We start from the raw sequence: 21,507 nt of genomic DNA, 5'->3' as shown, positions 1-21,507 counted from the left end.
TCTAATCAAAACCAAATCAAAAAACGCCACAAAATGATTCCGCAACCGATCACGTAATTTGGACAACATTAACAAAATTCCATAACGGACAGACAGACATGGGAAACCACACATCAACATGCAGGTGACGCGCGTCACAAACACGCATAGAATAAAATATATTATCCATCCTAAGTACGTCACATTAAGGAAAATTCGCTTATTCCACGAAATTAGTGACGAAATTTTCTAGTTATTTTTATGTTTTAATATTCTGGAGAATTGAATTTGCGCATGCACAAACTGGTTTTAAATGACGTGAAATTATTTGAGTATGATTATTGAAAATTAAATATATGATGATGTTTATATGGCTTTTAAGTTTATGTTTGATTTACCTTATAAGGTTAATTTATATTCATTAACTGATGTATTATAATAAGCTTCTATTTTTAGCTATTCTTGACAAATAGTAAAAGAACATTAAAAAAATTTACGTTATAGAAAAATTAGATTTAAATATAAGTCACGAAGAAATTATGTCTTATCAGGTAACATTTTGAAACGTAACTGGACATCAATCATAATATAAGTTTATTCGAATACATGATTGATAAACTATTTGATAAAGTTTCAAATAACAATATTTTATCAGGACCTTCTTCTTAGAACGCTGACAATGCTTATTTTTTAAAGAACAATATTTTTTTAAGAATAATAATATCTATGTACCTACTTAGATAAATTCTATCTATAGATAGGTATCTATCACGAAAATAACATCGATCTTAAATATACATTTTTACGTTATATATTTTTTTACAAGAATTAATATACTTACAGATTTATAAAAATAAACTTACCAAATTATTGAGATCCGAATTAATATCTTCTATATTATTGATAGGTCCATTCTGCTCTCCAGACACGGAACACAGTATCCTCTTTCTATGTCCAGACTTATTTATTTCTAAAACTGCTGTTAATTCAACCTCCCATATCCTCCTAACTCTATCCATATCTACATATAAATGTTTTCTAAACGTATCACTATATTGTTCTAAGTTAATATTCCGTAGCCACTCGTCCACGGATTCGTTTTGGTTTTTAATAAGGTTATTATTATGGTTATTGCTTATTTCTGCTATTTTAAGAGGTAACTGTTTGGATGATTCTAGTATTTTCTGTCTATCGTTCTCTTCTATGCCCATTTCCCGTAAGTCGTTCTCGTCTAGGATGCCGTTCTGTAAAGAAATTTCTGCATTAGTAATTAGCCACAGAAATATTACTTACACTTAGACACTTAGATATTATCATATATCTTACAATTAAAAAAAATAGTTTACTTGCATTAATAAACATTACAATTTTGTTCTTATTAATAAAGATACTGGGCAGCTATTTAGTAAAAGGGTCTTCATTCATGGTTTAACCGTTTATATGTAATTTCTCTGAAGATCCTGAATCATTTGGTCATGAATAATTTCTATTCTTACGCTAATTGTATTTTTATTGAAATACGTAATATGAGTTGTTCACTGCTCGAGTCATAAATAATACCTGTAAATCAACTTCTTCATCATCGACCTACATATCCCGGGATTCTTAGGGTTCATGAAATTCCAGTTAGTCAAGTGGTTTGTTTGATGTCACCTTACGTTGTTTAACATTCTAGTTCGGTCTAGACATTTTATTATTTGCCATGCTGATATCCTTACAAATGATACCAATAAAAACATTTAGAGAACACTATAAAAACGTATTATTCAGGGTACTTACCACAAAATCGATATCGTCATAGCCGCTATCAATGAACAGGGGTTCATAATCATGTAGTCCCATGCCAGATAGCCATAAACCCAAAGTAGAAGCCACAGAAGGACTAAGACTGGACTCAGAACAACTCAAGCCAAGCCTGGATGTGAACTCCTGTTCTAGCTCTGATACAAAAACAGACTCCCGAACTAGTTTGCTGCCGAACGACGCCATTATCTCGGAGATCTTTGCCCATTCCTCCTGTTGAAGAAATTGTAGATTTAATACCTAATGAAATACTCCTGGGAATTGTCGTTGTGTTTATATTTTGTGTTTCTGAACAAATCTTTTATATTGTACGATATTCCAGTAAAGTAATAGTTACTAGTTATTATTCTGTGGTCAAAGTAACCAGGCGTTATCGAATTTGCTTACCATGAATTCTTACTCTTTGTCTTATGCCTTTTCACGACACTAAAAAGCATTAGGAGCTATTTAAAAATTGTTACACTTCGACTTATTTATTTTTGTATTTCTTAATAAATAATCTATTTTGTTTGCAACTTATTTTTTCACAGCACGTGCTTATCCTACCCACACACATCAAACTGTGGTCACATATACAGCAGAAGTAAGGGCCAAGGGGGCCAATTTTCTTACAATAGATAATTATATAATATGGTACAATACGCGTGACTAATTGTCGATTAGATTACGATTGTTCCTTTTGACCTGGTGACGTGTTAAATGGCCCGTTTGTCCCAAATAACGTATGTTAACCGCAATGTCATTTGTCTTAACATTCTTCTACGGTAGTAGTATTATAATTTGTTAAGTAATACACAGAGGATGTGGATTCGATTCCCAATAGAGAATTTATGTTGTTTGAATATTTGGATAATATGCGTACAATCGAACGCATGGATCTTGAATACATCTAGAATTCTACAAGTATGTCATTTGTCAAGCCTCCATACTATAAGTTTACCTGTCCAATTTATAATCATATTAAACTATTCCTTAAATTACCTACACCATAAATTGATAAACATTAATCATGTAGTTTCAAATATTGTGACAATATTACATTGCATAAAAAAACCGTTCTTCGTCTGCGAAAATTAAACAATTATTGTTTCAGTTGAAATATTTATAACCAATTAACATCACACAGTAATATCGTATACAACTGCAAGGTGTCTCGTGCACCTGTGACTGACAGTTTACAAAACACCTGTCCACTTGCATAAAGGTGTCACTTCGACGTATGAGCGGATAACTGTTTAAATCGATATTGTGCAAAAATGGTTTATATCAATTTATAAATAAATTATTTAATCCTAAACAGAGAAACAGGTTTTGGAAAGAGGTAAAAGAAAATAAAGAATATGATCTGTTTTATTGAATGTTAAAGTCAAAATTTCATCAATCAGAAAAAATACAGTTTCTTCTCTAAATTCTAAGGTTCTTATGTACTTCTGATCTCTCTGATGTAAATTAAATACCTAGTTTATTAACAAGAACAAATGCGCCAAACAAATAAACTCGTACCTTCATAGTAGGTACCTACATTTATAAACTAAGTACGTGTTGGCCGTTTACAATTTCTAATCATCTTTCACATTTTGCGACCACCCATTCAATATGACTATTAGAGACGACTATATAGAGATATAATAAAACTACAGTATTTTCTATATTTTCGTGACAAATTCGCATAATTCGTGTCAGGGTTGCCTTATCACGTATCCTTGAGTTCACGCGTTTAAGCCACAATCATGTATAATGCAAATTCGACATAATTTTCATGTCGATTTAAATAAATTTCAGTAATTTAAATTCTCGTTGATGTCATGATGACTGATTATTATCGGCAGCTGTGAAATATTCTGTAGCAGGTTTATTTTTCCATATCGAGTTTTTATATATTTTTCTTGCAAAAAACTGCAAAAGTATTTTTAAACTAGGACTTCATTTAGCTGATATAACACAATTAATTTTTCACTTACTTATCAGTTATCTTACGAATTCGAATGTTTGCATATACATATGTATTTCTTTAATATGTTGACTTCTAATTTTGATCATAAGCAAAGAGGCGAACTGAAATAAGTCATAATATTTATACCCGATGTATTTATTTATTTATACTTTGTTGCCCTGAATAATTAGAAATTGAAACAACCTTTCATTCAAAGATACTAAAATACCATCACAAATTCAAATTAAAGTCTCTGTCGATAACGTGCCTTCTCAACCATATATATCTGTCGTGGCCATATCGTAGAAGGCCATACAATTATATATCCAATATACATGCTATACTCAAAGACCACATATCCTTAAAGAAACCGCAGGTGTTCTGACGGTTAGGCACTAATTCTACCACTTCCTGCCTTTGTCACCACTTCATGGGCACATGAACACGAATGACTAAATTTGTATTCAACACAATGCCTAAGTACCTAATGATAGTAACGCTAGAAGTTAGTACCATCGTAATGCAAAAATGGGTTTTAGTGTTGGAAATATTGAGATTTTTATGCCTCATGTGATTTTGAGATATGTTCCACATAGGAATTTAACTGATTGTAATTATAGCATACTAGCTTTCCACCCGCGGCTCGCCCGCGCAGTCAAAGAAAAAACCCCGCATAGTTCCTGTTCCCGTGGGATTTCCGGAATAAAACCTATCCTATGTCTCGGGGTAAAAAGTAGCCTATGTCTTTTCTCGGGTATCAAAATATCTCTATACCAAATTTCATGCAAATTGGTTCAGTAGTTAAGGCGTGATTGAGTAACAGACGGACAGACAGAGTTACTTTCGCATTTATATTATTAGTATGGATAATTGGATAGGTGTGTATTAATAACGGTATTTTATGGAACATGGTACAAAATTGCTTTTAAATTCCGTTAGTTAATTTCAAAATGAATATAACTTTACAGTCAGAGCTCTACGTCAGAGAGAATCCGAGCCTCTGCAATGCATTTTTGTGGTGATACATTTTTCCGATGAACTATCATACTTTCAGGGTTGGGATTTAACAAAGTATTTATTATTCCTATTTAGATGTGTTCTCAATCATATCTAGTACTAATTACCTGCTCATCAAATGGGCTAAGGATTGACAGGGACTTGTCTCCGCTATGCGTCGAGCTGGTGGTGTTACTTCTTCTTCTGACCTCGTCTTCTGTGCCATTGAGGTTTCTGTCCAACTACGAAAAGAAAGGAAATTAAGTAGCCTTGTCGCTAGAAATGATATCTGCCAGACAACGCGTTCTGATGTTTGAATAAGTAAATTGTATTGTGACTGTAATTAACTGGTTGAGCTATGAACGGTATTGCTAGTGGATCAACTAGATCTAGAAGATTCAAGAGATACCTTTATCTACAATATTCAAATATTTTAATTATTCATAGATTTATATTCTGTGGTAGTGCAAATTAAGAAGACGCAGAAAATACGCTAGAAAAAGTCATTTAAAGCTTAATGTTAAAAGTGTTTAATATTTTCTTCAAATATTATTATAAAATAAATATCACAAAGCTGCTCCCGACCACAACTCAATCTTACACTCGAGCAAGATATCAAACAATAGTTACCTGTCCATTGCTGCCTATGTTATTAGCATTCACACTGGGGGGCTCTGTCGGCGACGCATCGTACACCGACTTCAGTTTGCGCAACGTCTTAGGCCGCTCCGCCGGCATCGGCCGCAGACCGATACCGTCGAGAGTGGTGGTTGAGCCTTTGAAGAGGCCTGCGAACAAAGAAATTTAATTGAATATAGGGAACTAACACAAAAAAAAAGCTTAAATATACTTTTACGAAACTTAAACCAAGAATATTGAGCTTCAAATTTGATAACGGAAACTGATCGTTTTCTCGTACGAAAGTCGTACAAAAATTAAGTACCTACCTACGTCTCGTTTCTTAAATACAAGTTAAAAAGTCGTTAATCAAATATGTAGGTACATATAAAAACGTAAGTATTTAGTCATAACGTATTTCATTTAGTAGAATGACGAATGACTGATAGAGCTACAAAAAGACAAATTGATACCGTGAAGTTCTTACTGTTCTGTGAGTTCAACATTATCGAATGACATTGAAATCAAGGCTTACAATAAAATAAAAAGAAACGATTAGAAATCTGCATATAACGCTTTTGTTACTCCATATTTAAATAGTTCTAGGCCTTGCAAATTAACACTTAAAACTTTTGCTACTGCACTATAACCGAGCAAAAATAAATAAATTATTGAAGTGAAACTTCTTTATCGGGGTTGGAAAAAAATTTCGTGTAACATTTTTTCGTTACGCGTGACATTTTTCCGTTACGCGCCATCTTTTTCTTAACCTTACCAACCTTTCTCTCCTTATTTTCATAAAATTGTTCTATACCAAGTTTTTCTACAACATCCATCTCCAGCCTCCAACTGATCAGCAACTAAAATGATATCCCTCGTACGATAACCGGATATTCGTACAATTTGATTCAATTTGAGAGACGATAAACAATCGACTGACGCCCTTTCTGTCTGACTTACGGATTGTATGAATCAGACGATTCAATAGTTGTCGATGAATTGATGCTATTTTCTCATAGAGATAGATAGAGAGAATAGAATGGAATTTTAAAATAAAATATGAATTCACGAACGCAGTACTTAAGACACCAAAATTTGGTCGTTTTTTTTTTCTTTTCATTTCGTTGTATGAAATTTTTTTTTTGTGCACAAAACTCTGTTATAGTATAAACAACTGACCTAAATCATTTAAATTACTAATTCGCAACAACAAGTCGTAAAGAAAATCTTTTATTCTATAGGGCTTTATAATATTTTGTGTAATAAAACTGAATTTACCAAGTAATAAGAACTCCTAATCAATATTTAAATGTATAAACCTAATTCTTTTATAATACATAAACTATAAGCTCATATTTTCATGTCCTTATTAATAAAGAATCAACCAGTTTTGGCATTGCCTTATAACCTCAACAAATCAATGCTAAAACGAGTTTTCAATAGACCTATATGGAATAACTTGCAATTATATTGAGGTAGGTTCAGACGTTTGATAAAAAATAATACAAAAACATACAAATTGTGTAGGTAAGTCATAAGCATGTTCAGTACTTTAGATGACATGTGAATGTCCACAAAAATTAGTAAAATTATAACATTCGATATGTAGGCTAATTCTGTATGTACCTACCGTGAAATTGCAATCAGATTACAATAAACTACTGTATTACGTAACGATAAGATTTTTTAAATGTCGTACAACAAAGGAAGTCGCTATCAAGAAATCTGATCATAAAATTTGATAAGATTGATCTTGTGAGTAAGGAAACCTTGTGGATAAGATTTATCTTGTCTCACAAGACACAATTGAGTATAACTTTTGCTTAAGAGCAAGAGCCTATAAAACAGATAGACTTCAAAAATAGAGGATCATTTTTTGTGGAATTAATGTATGTTATGCAATCTGTATCATTGTTTCTGTTCTTTTTAACCGACTTCAAAAAAAAGGAGGAGGTTATCAATTCGGCCGGTATACTTTTTTTGTATGTATGTACGCCGATTACTCCGAGGTTTCTGAACCGATTTACGTGATTCTTTTTTTGTTCGATGCGGGATGGTGTCGAATTGGTCCCATAAGCACACAAACTAAGCACTCAGTATTAAGCCCGTGCACCGACATCAAACCTTTTTAGTAAATAGCACATCTAAATAATATGTAGTAATTAATAATATCAAATCTATTTTATTTTTTACTTTTGCGTTTTTGAAGTCGGTTTTTTTTAACGCAGTTTTTATTATATGTACATATTTATCACTAGCTGCGCTTCGCGGTTTTACCCTGTTGTAAACTCTGTTTATGAATGTACCTATATTACATATAATGCGCTACAAAGAAAAAGATGCCTAACAACAAATAGTAATCGAACACTCGGCGAGCTGACTGAATTTTAAGCTGGCAAATCATTTACGAAAAGCAAGGCACTTACATTTTTCAGTGCATAACCGAGACACGAACTCAAAACCTCATAAGCAGCATTGCCCTAACGCAGCCAACCATTGATATTCATTACGAAGGATGTATATATAAAAATCAAAAAGCATAACGTAGTGAAAGTCAGACAATGCGTATGTTAATGGTGGTGACAGTAACAATACGGGAAACAATGACCTATTGTAACATTTGCGTCTACGCACGACTTAACCGACTGTGTAAATGATAGTACACGTACGTACTTGGAATAGTACGTACTATAGTTTGTTCATTACGTCTGTTAAAAAAGTCTTAAGGAAATGATAAAACATAATCCTACTACCTAAATATTATAATCGCGAAAGTATGTATGAAATGTATGGATGATTGGTCATGTCATGCAACAACTACTTATCGGATCTGTATGAAATTTGGTAGAGAGATATATTATAATAATATGGTCTGGATAAAAATAAATTGGCTACATTTATCCGGGGTAAACGCGAGTGACAAGTCACAACATAGGTAGTATGAAACAGTCTGTTTGACTGTCCATGTCGTTCTTTAAAATTAAGAAGCAAAGTCGAAAACTAATAGGTATTCTACAATATTTTATTTGATTAACTTATATGATATATAAAAAAGACCTTCCTTGTCAATTGTTCCTTCAAACCTCATACGGGCTACAAAAGCTTAATATGCCCTGTCCAGTCGTTTTCAATTGATACACTCACCAACAGCATCTGATTTTAATTTATATAAATTATACCACGCCATTTGATCATTAATAAAATCCCATGACATGTTAAGAGGATTGATGAAAAGGCAAGGTCCCTTCTATAGACTTTTGAGTCGTGTCGTTTTTCGAGAAGGAACTTTTTTTACCCAGTTCAAGAGAAAGACAGACTTTTATCTCTCAAAATGGTCTTTATTATTTAATATTTTATAGCAATGAAAGATATGATCGTTATCGAAGTAGAGATTGATTGGGTGATAGATTGACAATCAGAAGGATAGATTTAGGTATGTATTAGGTATTCTATGGACATTTTAGTACACTACGAGTTACTACACAGATAGTACTAAAATACTTAAGGTATATAAAATATCACCTGTATTGTGTATAAACAATCAGTCATGTAAATCATAAAAAGTTTGTTTGCCAGGTTGTATGTGTTAATTATCACAAACCGGACAAAGCGGGGGCGGATAACGAATACTCAATAAATAGGTATGTATCTACCTACCTATACAAATATTGAACACAAACTTAATTGTGTGTATTTAAGATACATACGTCTTCTTACAAAGATACGTTACCGAAAAAGTAAAATCGATATAATGCCAACTTGAACTAAATTTAATATTTTATTAAATTGAAAATTTAATATTTGAAATCTCAAACTTTCGATATATATGGCGCGTTCACACCACAGAACTATATCTCGATATAGTTCTGTGGTTCACACGACCACATTAAAGGCCTATCACACAGATAAGTAAGTCAATGTCAATATCAATCATTATTATATAAATTACCTATATTTATTGAAAGATAAATTATAAATATTCAACATTTTCTAAGTAGGTTACGTATGCTCAGGTGAGTCATTCGGTAATATTGCGCTTCTTATGAAAAATAATGATTTAAAATATATAACTAGTTATTTACCGCTGTTTTGCCTACATTTTTTAATTTCTCTGTTTTAACCAAAATCTACAATCCCAGAATTACAATAATTAGTTACCTACTTAAGTATATATTATCTAAGTACCTATTTGTCAAAATATTATTTTATCTAGCTCAGTTATTTGGCCATAAGATGATATCAACATACAGAATGAGGTATTAGCATTTGCATATTATTAAATCATTCACACTGGTGTTTATAGAGTGATGTCATGAAGGTAAAAATAAATTATTGCCATAATAAAATACGACCAAAACATCTAAAGCTAAGAAAAATATTTTGCTGTGCTTATTAAGTTATATTATTTTTACATTAAACATATTATATTATAAAAAAATAATAGGTTATAAATGTTAAATGATATTATATAGGTAGTTTGAATAGTTTTGATTGTCCATATTATTTAATATTTCGTAAACAAATTGCAATTGAAGTAGCACCAAAAAAAGTAGAGTCGAGACATTTTCTGCATTATGGCGGACATTTTTTTTTCTATATTTAAAGAATAAATCCATACTAATAATCCGTCTGTCTGTTACTCAATCACGCCTTAACTACTGAACCAATTTGAATAAAATTTGGTATACAGATATTTTGATACCCGAGAAAGGACATAGGCTACTTTTTACCCCGGGAAATAGGAACGGGAACGGGAACTATGCGGGTTTTTCTTTGACTGCGCGGGCGAAGCTGCGGGTGGAAAGCTATATAGTAACCCATAAAAAGACATAACTTACAATTTCCCATCAGTACAAACATTGAATACTCCAATAGAATAGCGTAACGCCTTCATCTCATCAGTCACACAACACTTAAAACACTAATCGCAAATCACTTTTAAACGAATCCCATCTATGATTTTTCTATCCCACACTTTTAAACGAATCCCATCAATGATTGTTCTTTAAATCCCACTTTTAAATGAATCCCATCAAAGATTGTATTTTAAGTCCCACACTTTTAATCGAATCCCATCAACTATTGTATTCTAAGTCCCACACTTTTAAACGAATCCCATCAAGTAATTCGCAATTATTGTACGGAATAAAATTCTATCGATATACGCTCGCTCCATTAGGCGCGCGCCAAGGCACTGGCAGTTGCAAGTGAATTTGATAACACGTTTGAACTTGTTGAATCATATTGGCCGTTTTATTAATCTGCATCAATTGTTTTTGAGGTACAATCGCAGACAGAAGAATTTTATTCAATTGGAACCGTACTATACGGGGTACAGTCGCGCACTGAAGTTTTTCGGGACAAAACCATGACTTTTTAAGCTGTTTTTTGGGAATACTGGCGTGAGTTTGTAAGTTTGGCTGACTTTAAGGTAGATAAGCTAAAAGGGTAAGATTTACTCGTAATTGCATGACAAAAAATGTGTTTTAGGTGACTTTTACAAAATATTTCTGGAAAGTGATTTCCTGTGTTCAAGGTCGTAACAAAATGATAACAATGCCCAATTTGTATATTATGTTATTCATTTTCATTATTTGTAATTTTCTTAATTATAATATCCAGAAGCAATATCTTAATTTAAGAGATAAGCCCAAATAGCTGATGTAATTGAGCTATTTTCATTCATTTAATCGTAATAAAAATATTTATTCTGATAATATCATATCATTTCTACTGAATTTTTTACTTGATCGAGTCAGACAAAATTTAATGCGTAGGTGCAGTTTAACACATAAATCAAATCGATAAAAAGCTGCAGCACAGTTTTTATTAATTGAGTTTTTATCTAGTTTCACTTATCTATTTACAGATACCAGAAATTATACAGTTTATTTCAAGAATAAAACCAACTTTAAATAAAATAAAACAGGCTTTATACCTTTAAATTTGAACAGATACTTTACAAAGAGCTCAAGGACAGAGTTCATAAATCTTACATTTTCAGCTGCATATTTATTTATAAATAAATGTAAATGTTAATTAAAATAAGTTTGTAAAATTTCTACCTGAAATTTTTTGTAACATCAAATAGAGTTAGCTTGTACTAAATGTCACATTGTTTGAGCAGTGTTATTCTGAAATTAACTCATAGAAGAATACGATAACAGAGTAATCTGTAACAGAGTAATTTCTTTAATAAGCCATCACATTAATCACTTAAACTAATTTACAAAACCTCAAGCCAAAAACAAACTAGTTCATATCTCAATCCTTTTTAACTTACAATTAATAACACTAACTAACTATTCAGACATCTTCTCTATCCTTGTAAATTACACAAACTGGATATTATTTTAACGAGCCGTGAGAACTTAAAGAAAAAACCCAACAAGATTAATTATGCTCATAATTCTATCACTATAACTATTAGCATATGTAAATTTTGTTCTCGTTTAACTATTTTTAAATGCCGTCGAGAGAGCCCTTTAGATGCATCTTACCTAGTTAATATTACGAAAGGTTAAGCGAAAAGTTTACAAGTCATTAATATAATTTTTTTTTTATTGCTTGACATATTATTTATTCGTTTTCATTTTTAGTTTGGTTTATTATAATCGATGAAAAAAAGTGTTTTGAATCCTAGAAAAGTTTAGTTTATAGATATTTTCCGTATGTACTTTACAAACGTTCAGTCTAAGAACTGGAAATACAGTAAATCCAACTAACATTATTAACCGTTGTATAATAAAGTTATCTCTATATATCTGAAGAACACATTTGAACACCACACAGTAGCATGTGGGGACTATTATCTTTCAACGCCGGTAAGGACTTCAACCACTTGAAGAATAACTATATCGTATACATAGAGAGTAGAGACATATTTGAATAAAGGAAAATCCTATAATACTTCCTTATTTTTACCAAAAAAAATATAGGAAAACGATGTAAATTGGTGAACATTTAATTGAATTGAGATGAACATTTACTTCGAGTAGGTATGATGCCTTTGAAGAAATGAATATGAAAAAACAATGCAACGACAATCCCATAATCAGAAGAAGACATAAGATTTTTTGTGTGTTTGATATGATTTAATTGAATTCATAAACTACTCAAGTGTACATGAGCAAGCCGATCGGTAGGCGACCCGTCGGCCGACCTCGTCACCTTTGGAGAGACGAAGTCCAAAAAGATCTGGACATCCTTCAAGTAGAAGACCTCAACACCAGGGCGCTAAGGCGCGAATCCTGGAAACTTTTGGTGTCGGAGGCCAAGATCCTCTTTGGGTCGTTGCGCCGTTGAAGTAAGTAAGTAAGTATGCTTAAACTACTCGATTTAATTGAATTAACTGTTTATTCCGAATTCAGAATTAACCCTGGCGAATTAAGGCAAAGTGTTCTAGTAGATAAAAACGGTCAATACAAAAATGCAATACATACAAGGTTCGCTGATATAGCTTTTAATAGCATACCATCGTTGGAAAACAGCCTCAAAGCCAAGCATGTGGTGTCTTATGGCCAAGGCCAAATTATTTGGCTCGATATCTTGCGAGATAACATCGTTCCTCGAACAATAACCCTTTACAGTTTACAATTGTATGGCTTTAGATTAATACGATTCGTTTAAATGCATCAAAAGTTAAACTTAATATTTTTATGCGAAACGCATAAAAATTAATAATATCATGGTATGTTTCGAAAATTATAATAGATTTGCGATAAGAGCGACTTGATGAAGTATGTTATTAAAAAAAAAAAAAAAATTTTTATACTTATATTTCATTAAACAAGACAGCATAAATTCCCCTAAACTGATACAACATAAGTTACGTACAACATGAAAACAATGTGTAGTAAATTTTTACCATCTTTAAAGTATTTTACGAAAAAACATCGTAAACCCATCATCCAAGATAACGCAACCCCAAATGTAACCCTACACTGTATTTTTTAATGTCAAACTTTGTAACAGATAAAGTTTAAGGCAACTAACGATCGTGTAAAACATTTTAAACCTTATTTCAAAGAAATAAAAACTATTTTCGATCAATATCTGTGATGAAATTAAGCTATCAGTGTAGAATGAAACTCGATAGTTCCTGTGGTTTTCGACATTCTTTTATTTGAGAAAAAGTGTAACATGTGGTAAACGTTCGTTTAATTATTTTTGTAACCACTAAAACTAGCTTCTATCCTGGTTACTGTGTTTATTGCTTTAGTATGTCTTTTTATTTATAAACTTAGAAAAAAAGCATTAAAATATATAGATTACAGATTACAAATACAATACAACATAATGTACAATTCAAATACGAATTTGTACCGGATAATTAGAAAGATTTGAGTTTATTTAATTATCCATAGAAAAACTTGGTTCTACATAATATATTTTATTATCCTTTGAATGTATAAAACAATATTAAATGTATGTGTTTGTTAAAAAAAAAGTAATTAACGGACAATTTTTAGAAAATTTGAGTCAACTGAAATAAAATTTCCAGAAATGAGACAAATATTTCGTTTTGTCAAACATTACGAGTATTTCATAAGAATTTAACGTAAACATAGATAATAAATCCATATTTATAGAAATATTTTTCCGCAAGATTATTATCAAGCCCGTATCATAAACTACATGTTGCAATTTTGTAATTCTCGGTACTTAGTCATTATAACGAGAAAAGATTTTCCTCGTCGTAAATTTGGAGGTGTCAAAGTTTTATTGTAACTAATAAATTTTAAGATACTAATTCTTCCTCAGTATACCTTCTGTTAATTTATTTAAATGTAGGGTGTGTATCTGCTTTGGTATTCCTAGTTAACTGTAGCCCACGGTTCCACTCGTGTGGTATAGAGTTAAGTATATAGACCTGTTGAGATATTGTTCATTTACACTACAAAATACATAATAATATATACTGTGTCAAATTTTATATTTCAATATTTTTTTTGATACCGCTCAAAATCGAATATCCCAACAGTACACTGTACAACTACTTAACAACATTTCGAAAAAGACATGACACGGTAGCAAGTTATCCATATCAGTTGGTTTCAATACAATTTTATAGAACTCTAAAAAACATTCACTAGAGATAAAAACAAAAACCAAACAGTCTCGTTGAATCAATGTCTATACAAATGACTCTTATATTACTCATTTACGGTAAAAAAATTGTTAAATATTTTATAATACGTCATGAGATAATAACATTGTAAAGGGGAATGTACCTATCATAGCTACTGCCTACTGGGTTATGGCTATCGATTGAAATTTATAGGCATATTATATTTTACTGACAAGGGTAAGTATCTACTCAAGTGGGTCTCCGAATATTAAAGGTTTAAATTAAATTTGTATGGTATATAACATTAATACGTTTCTTTTTAGATTTGATTAACTTTTAGATTGAATGTAGGTATCTACCTACATAGAAAACAATTTTGAGAATTCCTGACCTAAAGCCACTTGGTCGTTTATTCACGCTTTAGCCATTGTACCAAAAAAACGAAACGATCTTTTTATAATTCTCAGTTTTACTTTTATATACGTATATTCAAAATTTAATTTTATTTTTATCAACATTAAATCTTCAACTCACCCTTGACCCAGAGTTAAGACTAAAATACGGGTATTATTTTAAACAAATACCAACAAAATTTAAAAACAACATGAAACTAGTGTCCTTTCTGAATATTTATTGGTATTATATTACGTTTCATCAAGTAATACAAAACATCTTTCCATGCAGGAAATTATTGTGTTGTCAGATAACATTGGTCAGGGATTTGGCGCTTTGCTTAACAACTTAGGGCATAAAGTAACTAATTTTTGTACTCCTAATAGTTCATTTACATATATCATGAATTCATTAGATAATTTTAGTTTTAATGGAAATAATATTGTTGTTATATTATATGGAGATAGTCTTAATTTAAAAAAACATGACATTGATATAGGATTTCAAAAAATGTTGAAAATTAGTAGTGAGACAAAATGCAAATTTATGTTGTGTACATTACCATATTTGCCTGGTTTGACACAAAATCAAAATAAATTTATCTATAACCCTTAGCAGGTATCGTGGGTCAAATTTGACCCAGAAGCGAACATTTTCGGTTATAATTCTTTAAATATTTTATGCAACGACTGTGCGCTTCTAAGTATTCTCAGTGCGTCGCTAGCTGCAGCGGGGTGTTGATGTGCAGAACTGTGACTATCTTAGGAGCGGAGGTAAGTAGCTTTCTGGGTCACGTTCGACCCACGATACCAAATAAGTAACTTTTTTCACTGAGTGTAATTACTTACTTTTTTGGTTTTATTGTTTATTTGTACTACATTGGAGGGCTTTTTGAACGACAGACAAATCGAGGAGTTGATGAACGACTTAAGTGATGATTTGGAATTGAAAAATGAAAGAATACCAAATGTAAACCAACTTTGTGACGACGAAATCATCAGCGATCGAGACAATCCCTAATCTGTTAGTTGCTTAGAAGACAGTGTATTTGGAGTAAGTTCTGACGACAGTGAAAACGAAGAGGAGATACGAGAATAATAGAAAATATACGAGGAACGAAAATACGAGAGATGAGAGTGAAGAAGATGAGGATGATAGTTGATGGTAGAAGTCATTTTGGTTTTGGTTGTCATTTTCTTTATTTTATGCTGATTTCAGAAGCAATTTGTTTTTTTGTTATAATAAAGATATTAGAAGTGCCATAAATATATTTTAGTTAAAGTTTTTCTAACATTTCAATTTTTTTTTTATGTTTTAAGTTCACATTAACCAAAAAGTGCCAAAAAATAAGGTTATTTACAAATGTGTGTAAAACATGATATTTTTTTTTATATTCTAATATTAAATAAGGTTATTTTGTAAAAAAATATTTTTTTATTTCTTTTCTAACCATATTTTATACAAATAATAAAAAATCTACGTTCTACAACAGATTGTTTGGTATGGGTAGAATTTGACCCACGATACCGGTAGTGTTGCCAAAAAAGGCGATACCAGCTAAGGGATAATATTAACTTAAAATTATATAATTTAACAAATCATCATAGTGATGCATTTATATATTTTGACCTTAATTCTTGTACAAAATCTTTTTGTTTGACAAAGAATACAGTGTATTTGCCATATAGATATAAGCGAGAACTTGCTATGTTAATAGCATATAATATTAACCAGTCTGGTACATGTTCGGTATCAGACCATCGATCTACTATAATTTTATGTAGTAGTAATTATATACATCAACCTAGGTTAAGTGTTGACAGACAAACTAGCCCTAAGCTAGATTTAAACTAGTTTATAAGACAACAGCTAAGCAGTCTTTTTCTATTGTGCATCAAAACATTCAAGGCTTGGCTAGCAAACTATTAGAAATAGAATTATTTTTAAATCATAATAGTATTAAAATATTTTGTGTAACAGAACATTGGCTTAAACAATGTCAGTTGTTAATAAATATTGATAATTATAAATTAAAAAGTATATACTTTAGGACAAACGCTGTTCATGGAGGTTCTCTTATTTTTGTACACAATAGTTTAAAATGCAAGGAACGAACTGACATTGTTAGCCTTTCTGTAGAACGCACCATTGAACTGTCCTGTGTTGAGCTTGAGCGTTACATTATTGTTTGCGTATACAGACCTCCTTCCAGTGACTATAATATGTTTGAGACTGTCATGGAAGAAATATTAAAGCGTTTAGGCAGGAGTAAAAAGAAGGTAATAGTATGTGGTGATTTTAATATTGATTTACTTTCACACACACAAACGGCTACACGAATAGTTAATTTGTTTCATTCATTTAATCTGTATAAACTTTTTGATCAACCCACACGAATAACACCTACTTCTGCAACTTGTATTGACAATATATATTGTGATTGCAACTGTTTAGAAAAAAATATTCTCAACACACTAACTTCGGATCACTGTGGCCAGAAAGTAGTTTTTGAGTGGGATTACATACCTACATTCAAAAGAATTAATGTTAGGCCTATAACTAAAAAAGGCATTCATACATTTAGAAATAATATTGATAATAAACTGCCTGACCTGAATGATCAATCCTTTCATAAAAATCCTTGTGAAATGTTTACAAATCTTTTTAAATTAATTCATAGTGAATATGAAAAAATATTTAAAGTTAAATCTTTAACTATTACCAAGGATTTACCATTCAGTCAATGGGCAACTCCTAGTATACTCAGATGCAGGAACGTTCTTTACGAGTTATATGGTATGAAACAATATAACAAAGACTTATCATTTCTTAGTTACGTTAGAAATTATTCAAAAACGTTTAAAAAAGTTTGTTCCACTGCCAAGAGTTTGTATGTCAGAGATAAAATACGCAACTCTGACAATAAAGTTAAAACGGTTTGGACAATTATTAATGGTGAAATGGGCAAAAGCCAATCAAATGATAGTACCATAAAACTTGTCAATGCTGGTAGGGTCATTGACAAAAGTGCTGATGTTGCGCTTGCTTTTGAAGATTTCTTTAGTAGTGTCCCTGCTAGTATTACTAAGAAATTAAATTCGTCCTCAGCGCTTGCAGAGTCCTTTTTGAGGGACCACGTTGCTGAGTGTAACAAATTATTTGAATTGCGCCACGTGACTGCTGATGAAATTGTTAAAACGTTTAAAACATTAAATTTAAAAAAAACATGTGATCTCTGGGGTATGTCTGTTAATTTAGTAAATAATATCATAGAAAATATTGCCAAACATCTAGCGTTTATATTTAATCAGTGTTGCGACTGTGGTATATTCCCTGATTTACTAAAGTTTAGCAAAGTTATTCCTTTATTTAAAAGTGGTGACCAAGAAGACTGTAATAACTATAGGCCAATTTCCATATTACCAACTTTGAGCAAAGTCTTCGAGAAGTTAATCTTAAACCAATTAAGTAGTTATTTTGCATCAAATGGTTTACTGCACGCCAAACAGTATGGTTTCACAAAGGGGCGCTCTACCACTGATGCCGGAGTAGCTCTTTTGTCACATATATACAAAGCATGGGAAAATTCAAAGAATGCTTTGGGGATATTCTGCGACCTTTCTAAGGCTTTTGACTGTGTAGAACATTCCACTCTATTACGGAAACTAAATTTTTATGGTATCAAAGGTTTAGCTCAGGATCTCATAGCTTCATATCTTCAGAACAGGGTACAAACCGTTGTCGTTAATGAAGAGAAATCTTGCGGTGCGCCGATTAACATAGGTGTTCCGCAGGGATCTATCTTAGGACCGTTTTTGTTCTTAGTGTATATTAATGACCTACCTTATTATTTGCAGGATATGTGTGAAATAGTACTGTTTGCAGATGACACCTCTTTAATATTTAATGTGGATAGACATGACACAAATATTGACGAAGTAAACTCTGCTCTTTCACGCATATCCGATTGGTTTAATGCTAATAATTTACTACTAAATGCAAAAAAAACAAATTGTGTAGAATTTATCCTCCCAAATGTAAAAAAGGTGAAAAGGAATATTATTTTAAACGGGGAGGTATTATACCCTGTGGAATCTACTGTTTTTCTTGGTTTGACACTAGATGAGAAGCTACAATGGGGGGCCCATATTACCACCACCGCTGCTAAGCTCAGCTCAGCTGCATATGCAGTGAGAAGAATAAGGCATCTCACCGATGAAGAGACGGCTAGATTGGTTTACTTTAGCTACTTTCATAGCATTATGTCCTATGGAATTCTACTATGGGGCAGGGGTGCAGATATAGAAACTATATTTATACTACAGAAAAGAGCCATACGCTCTATATATAATTTGCGTGCTCGAGACTCACTAAGAGATCTCTTTAAGAATACTGGTATCCTTACTGTACCGTCGCAGTATATATTTAATAATATTTTATATGTACACAATAACGCTTATTTACACACAAAAGTAGGAGATAGACATTGTTATGACACAAGAAACAGAAATAAAATTGAAATTCCATTTTTCCGGCTAGCTAAAGTTAAAAATTCATTTATGGGTCAAGGTATACGCTTTTACAACAGAATTCCTCATAATATTAAAGAGTTCAGTAGTTCTAAATTTAAAACTTATATAAAAAATGTACTTATTCAGAGAGCCTATTACAGTATTAAGGAATATATGGACGATAAAAACCCATGGAGGGTTGTCGCGTAAAAACCACAGGACAGTTCTTTGGCATATTATGATTATAATGTACATATAACACATATAATGTATTTTGTAAAATTAAATTGTAAAACTGACATGATTTTTAAAAGAGCAACTATGGAGTTTCTTGCCGATTCTTCTCCGTAGATACTGCTTTCCGAATCGGTGGTAAATGTTAAAATATGTAATGACGTTTCAAAAGTGCTTCTAAAAGAAGTCTAATTGAATAAATAAATGTTTGAGTTTGAGTTTGAGTTTGAGTTGACCTTTTTGTAACCATGTAACATGTTCACATTATTTTAAGCTTGATTATTTTTATTAACAAAATCATCCAAGGACTTTATGTAACTTATACTGTCCATAGCAGTAACGCAATTAAAATATTTATTTAATTTATTATATAATTCTTAACCTCGGATATCTTCTAGAGAAGCGTGATCCATCTAGGCCACATCTTCGCTTACCAGGCGAGATCTTGGTCAAGCGCTTTTCTATTGTTAAAAAGCCTCCATTCTACTAATTTTTCGGCCTAGGTATATAATATATCAAATCAAATCAATATAATATATAGTGGTTTTCGCATGAACGTAGTAACAAGGTTTGTTGGATTTCATTCACGGTGGATACTTACAAAAACAGTTTCAATTTGGCAGATCATGGCGGGCTGATCCTAATATTTTTATTCTTAGTTAACAGTCTACGATTGCACTTCCTGAATGAATCAACGTATCAATATTATATATTTATATACTAGCTTACCGCCCGCGGCTTCGCCCGCTTTCTTTAAAACGATTTAAGATTTAAACTATCCTATCTCTCAAGTTGGATCGAACTGCATATGGTGTGCGAATTTTAATATAATCGGTTAAGTGGTTTAGGAGTCCATTGAGGACAAACATTGTGACACGAGATTTATATATATTAAGATACGGAACCTTTAATATATATTACACGAGTATAATTAATTTATTAAATTAAAATATAAATGTAAGGCAGTCACAATATTGTGGTGACCGCTGCCCGTCTAAATTACTCGTTGTGATTAAAATCATTAAGCTGTGAAAACCGCGGTAACTTGAGCCAATTTATAATAATATTAAAATATATGTATTAAATAATATACAGATTGCAGTATTTTTTTTAATTACTGTCAGTTAAAAATTTTAAGAAACTTTTTTTCTCCATTAGGAATAATTACTTACTAAAAACTCAATGAACTTTGTATACCTACTTTGGCTTCAAAATGTTTAACTCAATTTCTTTGTCATATTGATATAATATTACCAATGTCCAAAGGAAGTTATTTAACCCTTTCCTTAAAGAAACCTTACTGCAAATTTATGTAAACAACATTACTTTTATATGGAATTATACAAATCGAAGTTTGTTTATACAATAAATATAGAGGCCTGCACTTAAATTATAGTTGCCATAAATGGTTTACAAAGGAGGTTCGATGACTTTATAGGAATGCGTTTCCATTCGTATTTGCGATACGAGAACGAGAATAGCGAACGATACGATAAAGCGTTATTAATATTTATAAAACGAAATAACACTTTTCTGTAAAACTTGATACACTATTATCTAATATGAAATATTCCTTTATTTATTATGTCCAATTATAAACGATGTAAACTCAATATTAAGTTTTAATGTGGCAAATATTATTACTTGAATAGTGTGTGGTATAGTTCACAACAATTTACATAATATGTGATTAATTTGATAAATACTCAGAAAAGGTCGAGGTACACTAAGTATTTCGAAGATTACTTTTAATATTTTAGTAGTATCATGGAGTATCATGGAAAAATATTATATACGCGAAGTCTAAGTACCACTAAATATAACAACTATCGTTACGTATACCAGCATCACTACATGCTGATGCTAAATTTTTTCAACAATAAAAAAGTGTACAAAATCGTGTCGTACGACCATGGAAACACGCAATAATGTCGTTGCACCAGCCCACTACACCTGCTAACCTTGCAACG

At 31.6% G+C, this 21,507-nt stretch overlaps 1 protein-coding gene across 1 annotated transcript in view; it reads right to left on the bottom strand.

The window, feature by feature from the left end:
• The window catches only part of LOC123701284, a 112,787-nt gene that overhangs the window by 9,550 nt on the left and 81,730 nt on the right, over positions 1–21,507 (bottom strand). The window contains exons 12-15 of the mRNA XM_045648707.1: positions 5,342–5,499; positions 4,840–4,953; positions 1,759–1,995; positions 843–1,223 (exon numbers count right to left, since the gene is read on the bottom strand). Of these exons, the coding sequence (XP_045504663.1) occupies positions 843–1,223; positions 1,759–1,995; positions 4,840–4,953; positions 5,342–5,499 (890 nt within the window). The remainder of the gene's footprint in view (positions 1–842; positions 1,224–1,758; positions 1,996–4,839; positions 4,954–5,341; positions 5,500–21,507) is intronic.

Source organism: Colias croceus, chromosome 21 (genome assembly GCF_905220415.1).
Source record: "Colias croceus chromosome 21, ilColCroc2.1".
NCBI classification, from domain to species: domain Eukaryota; kingdom Metazoa; phylum Arthropoda; class Insecta; order Lepidoptera; family Pieridae; genus Colias; species Colias croceus.
This window is presented reverse-complemented; position numbering and strand designations above follow the sequence as displayed.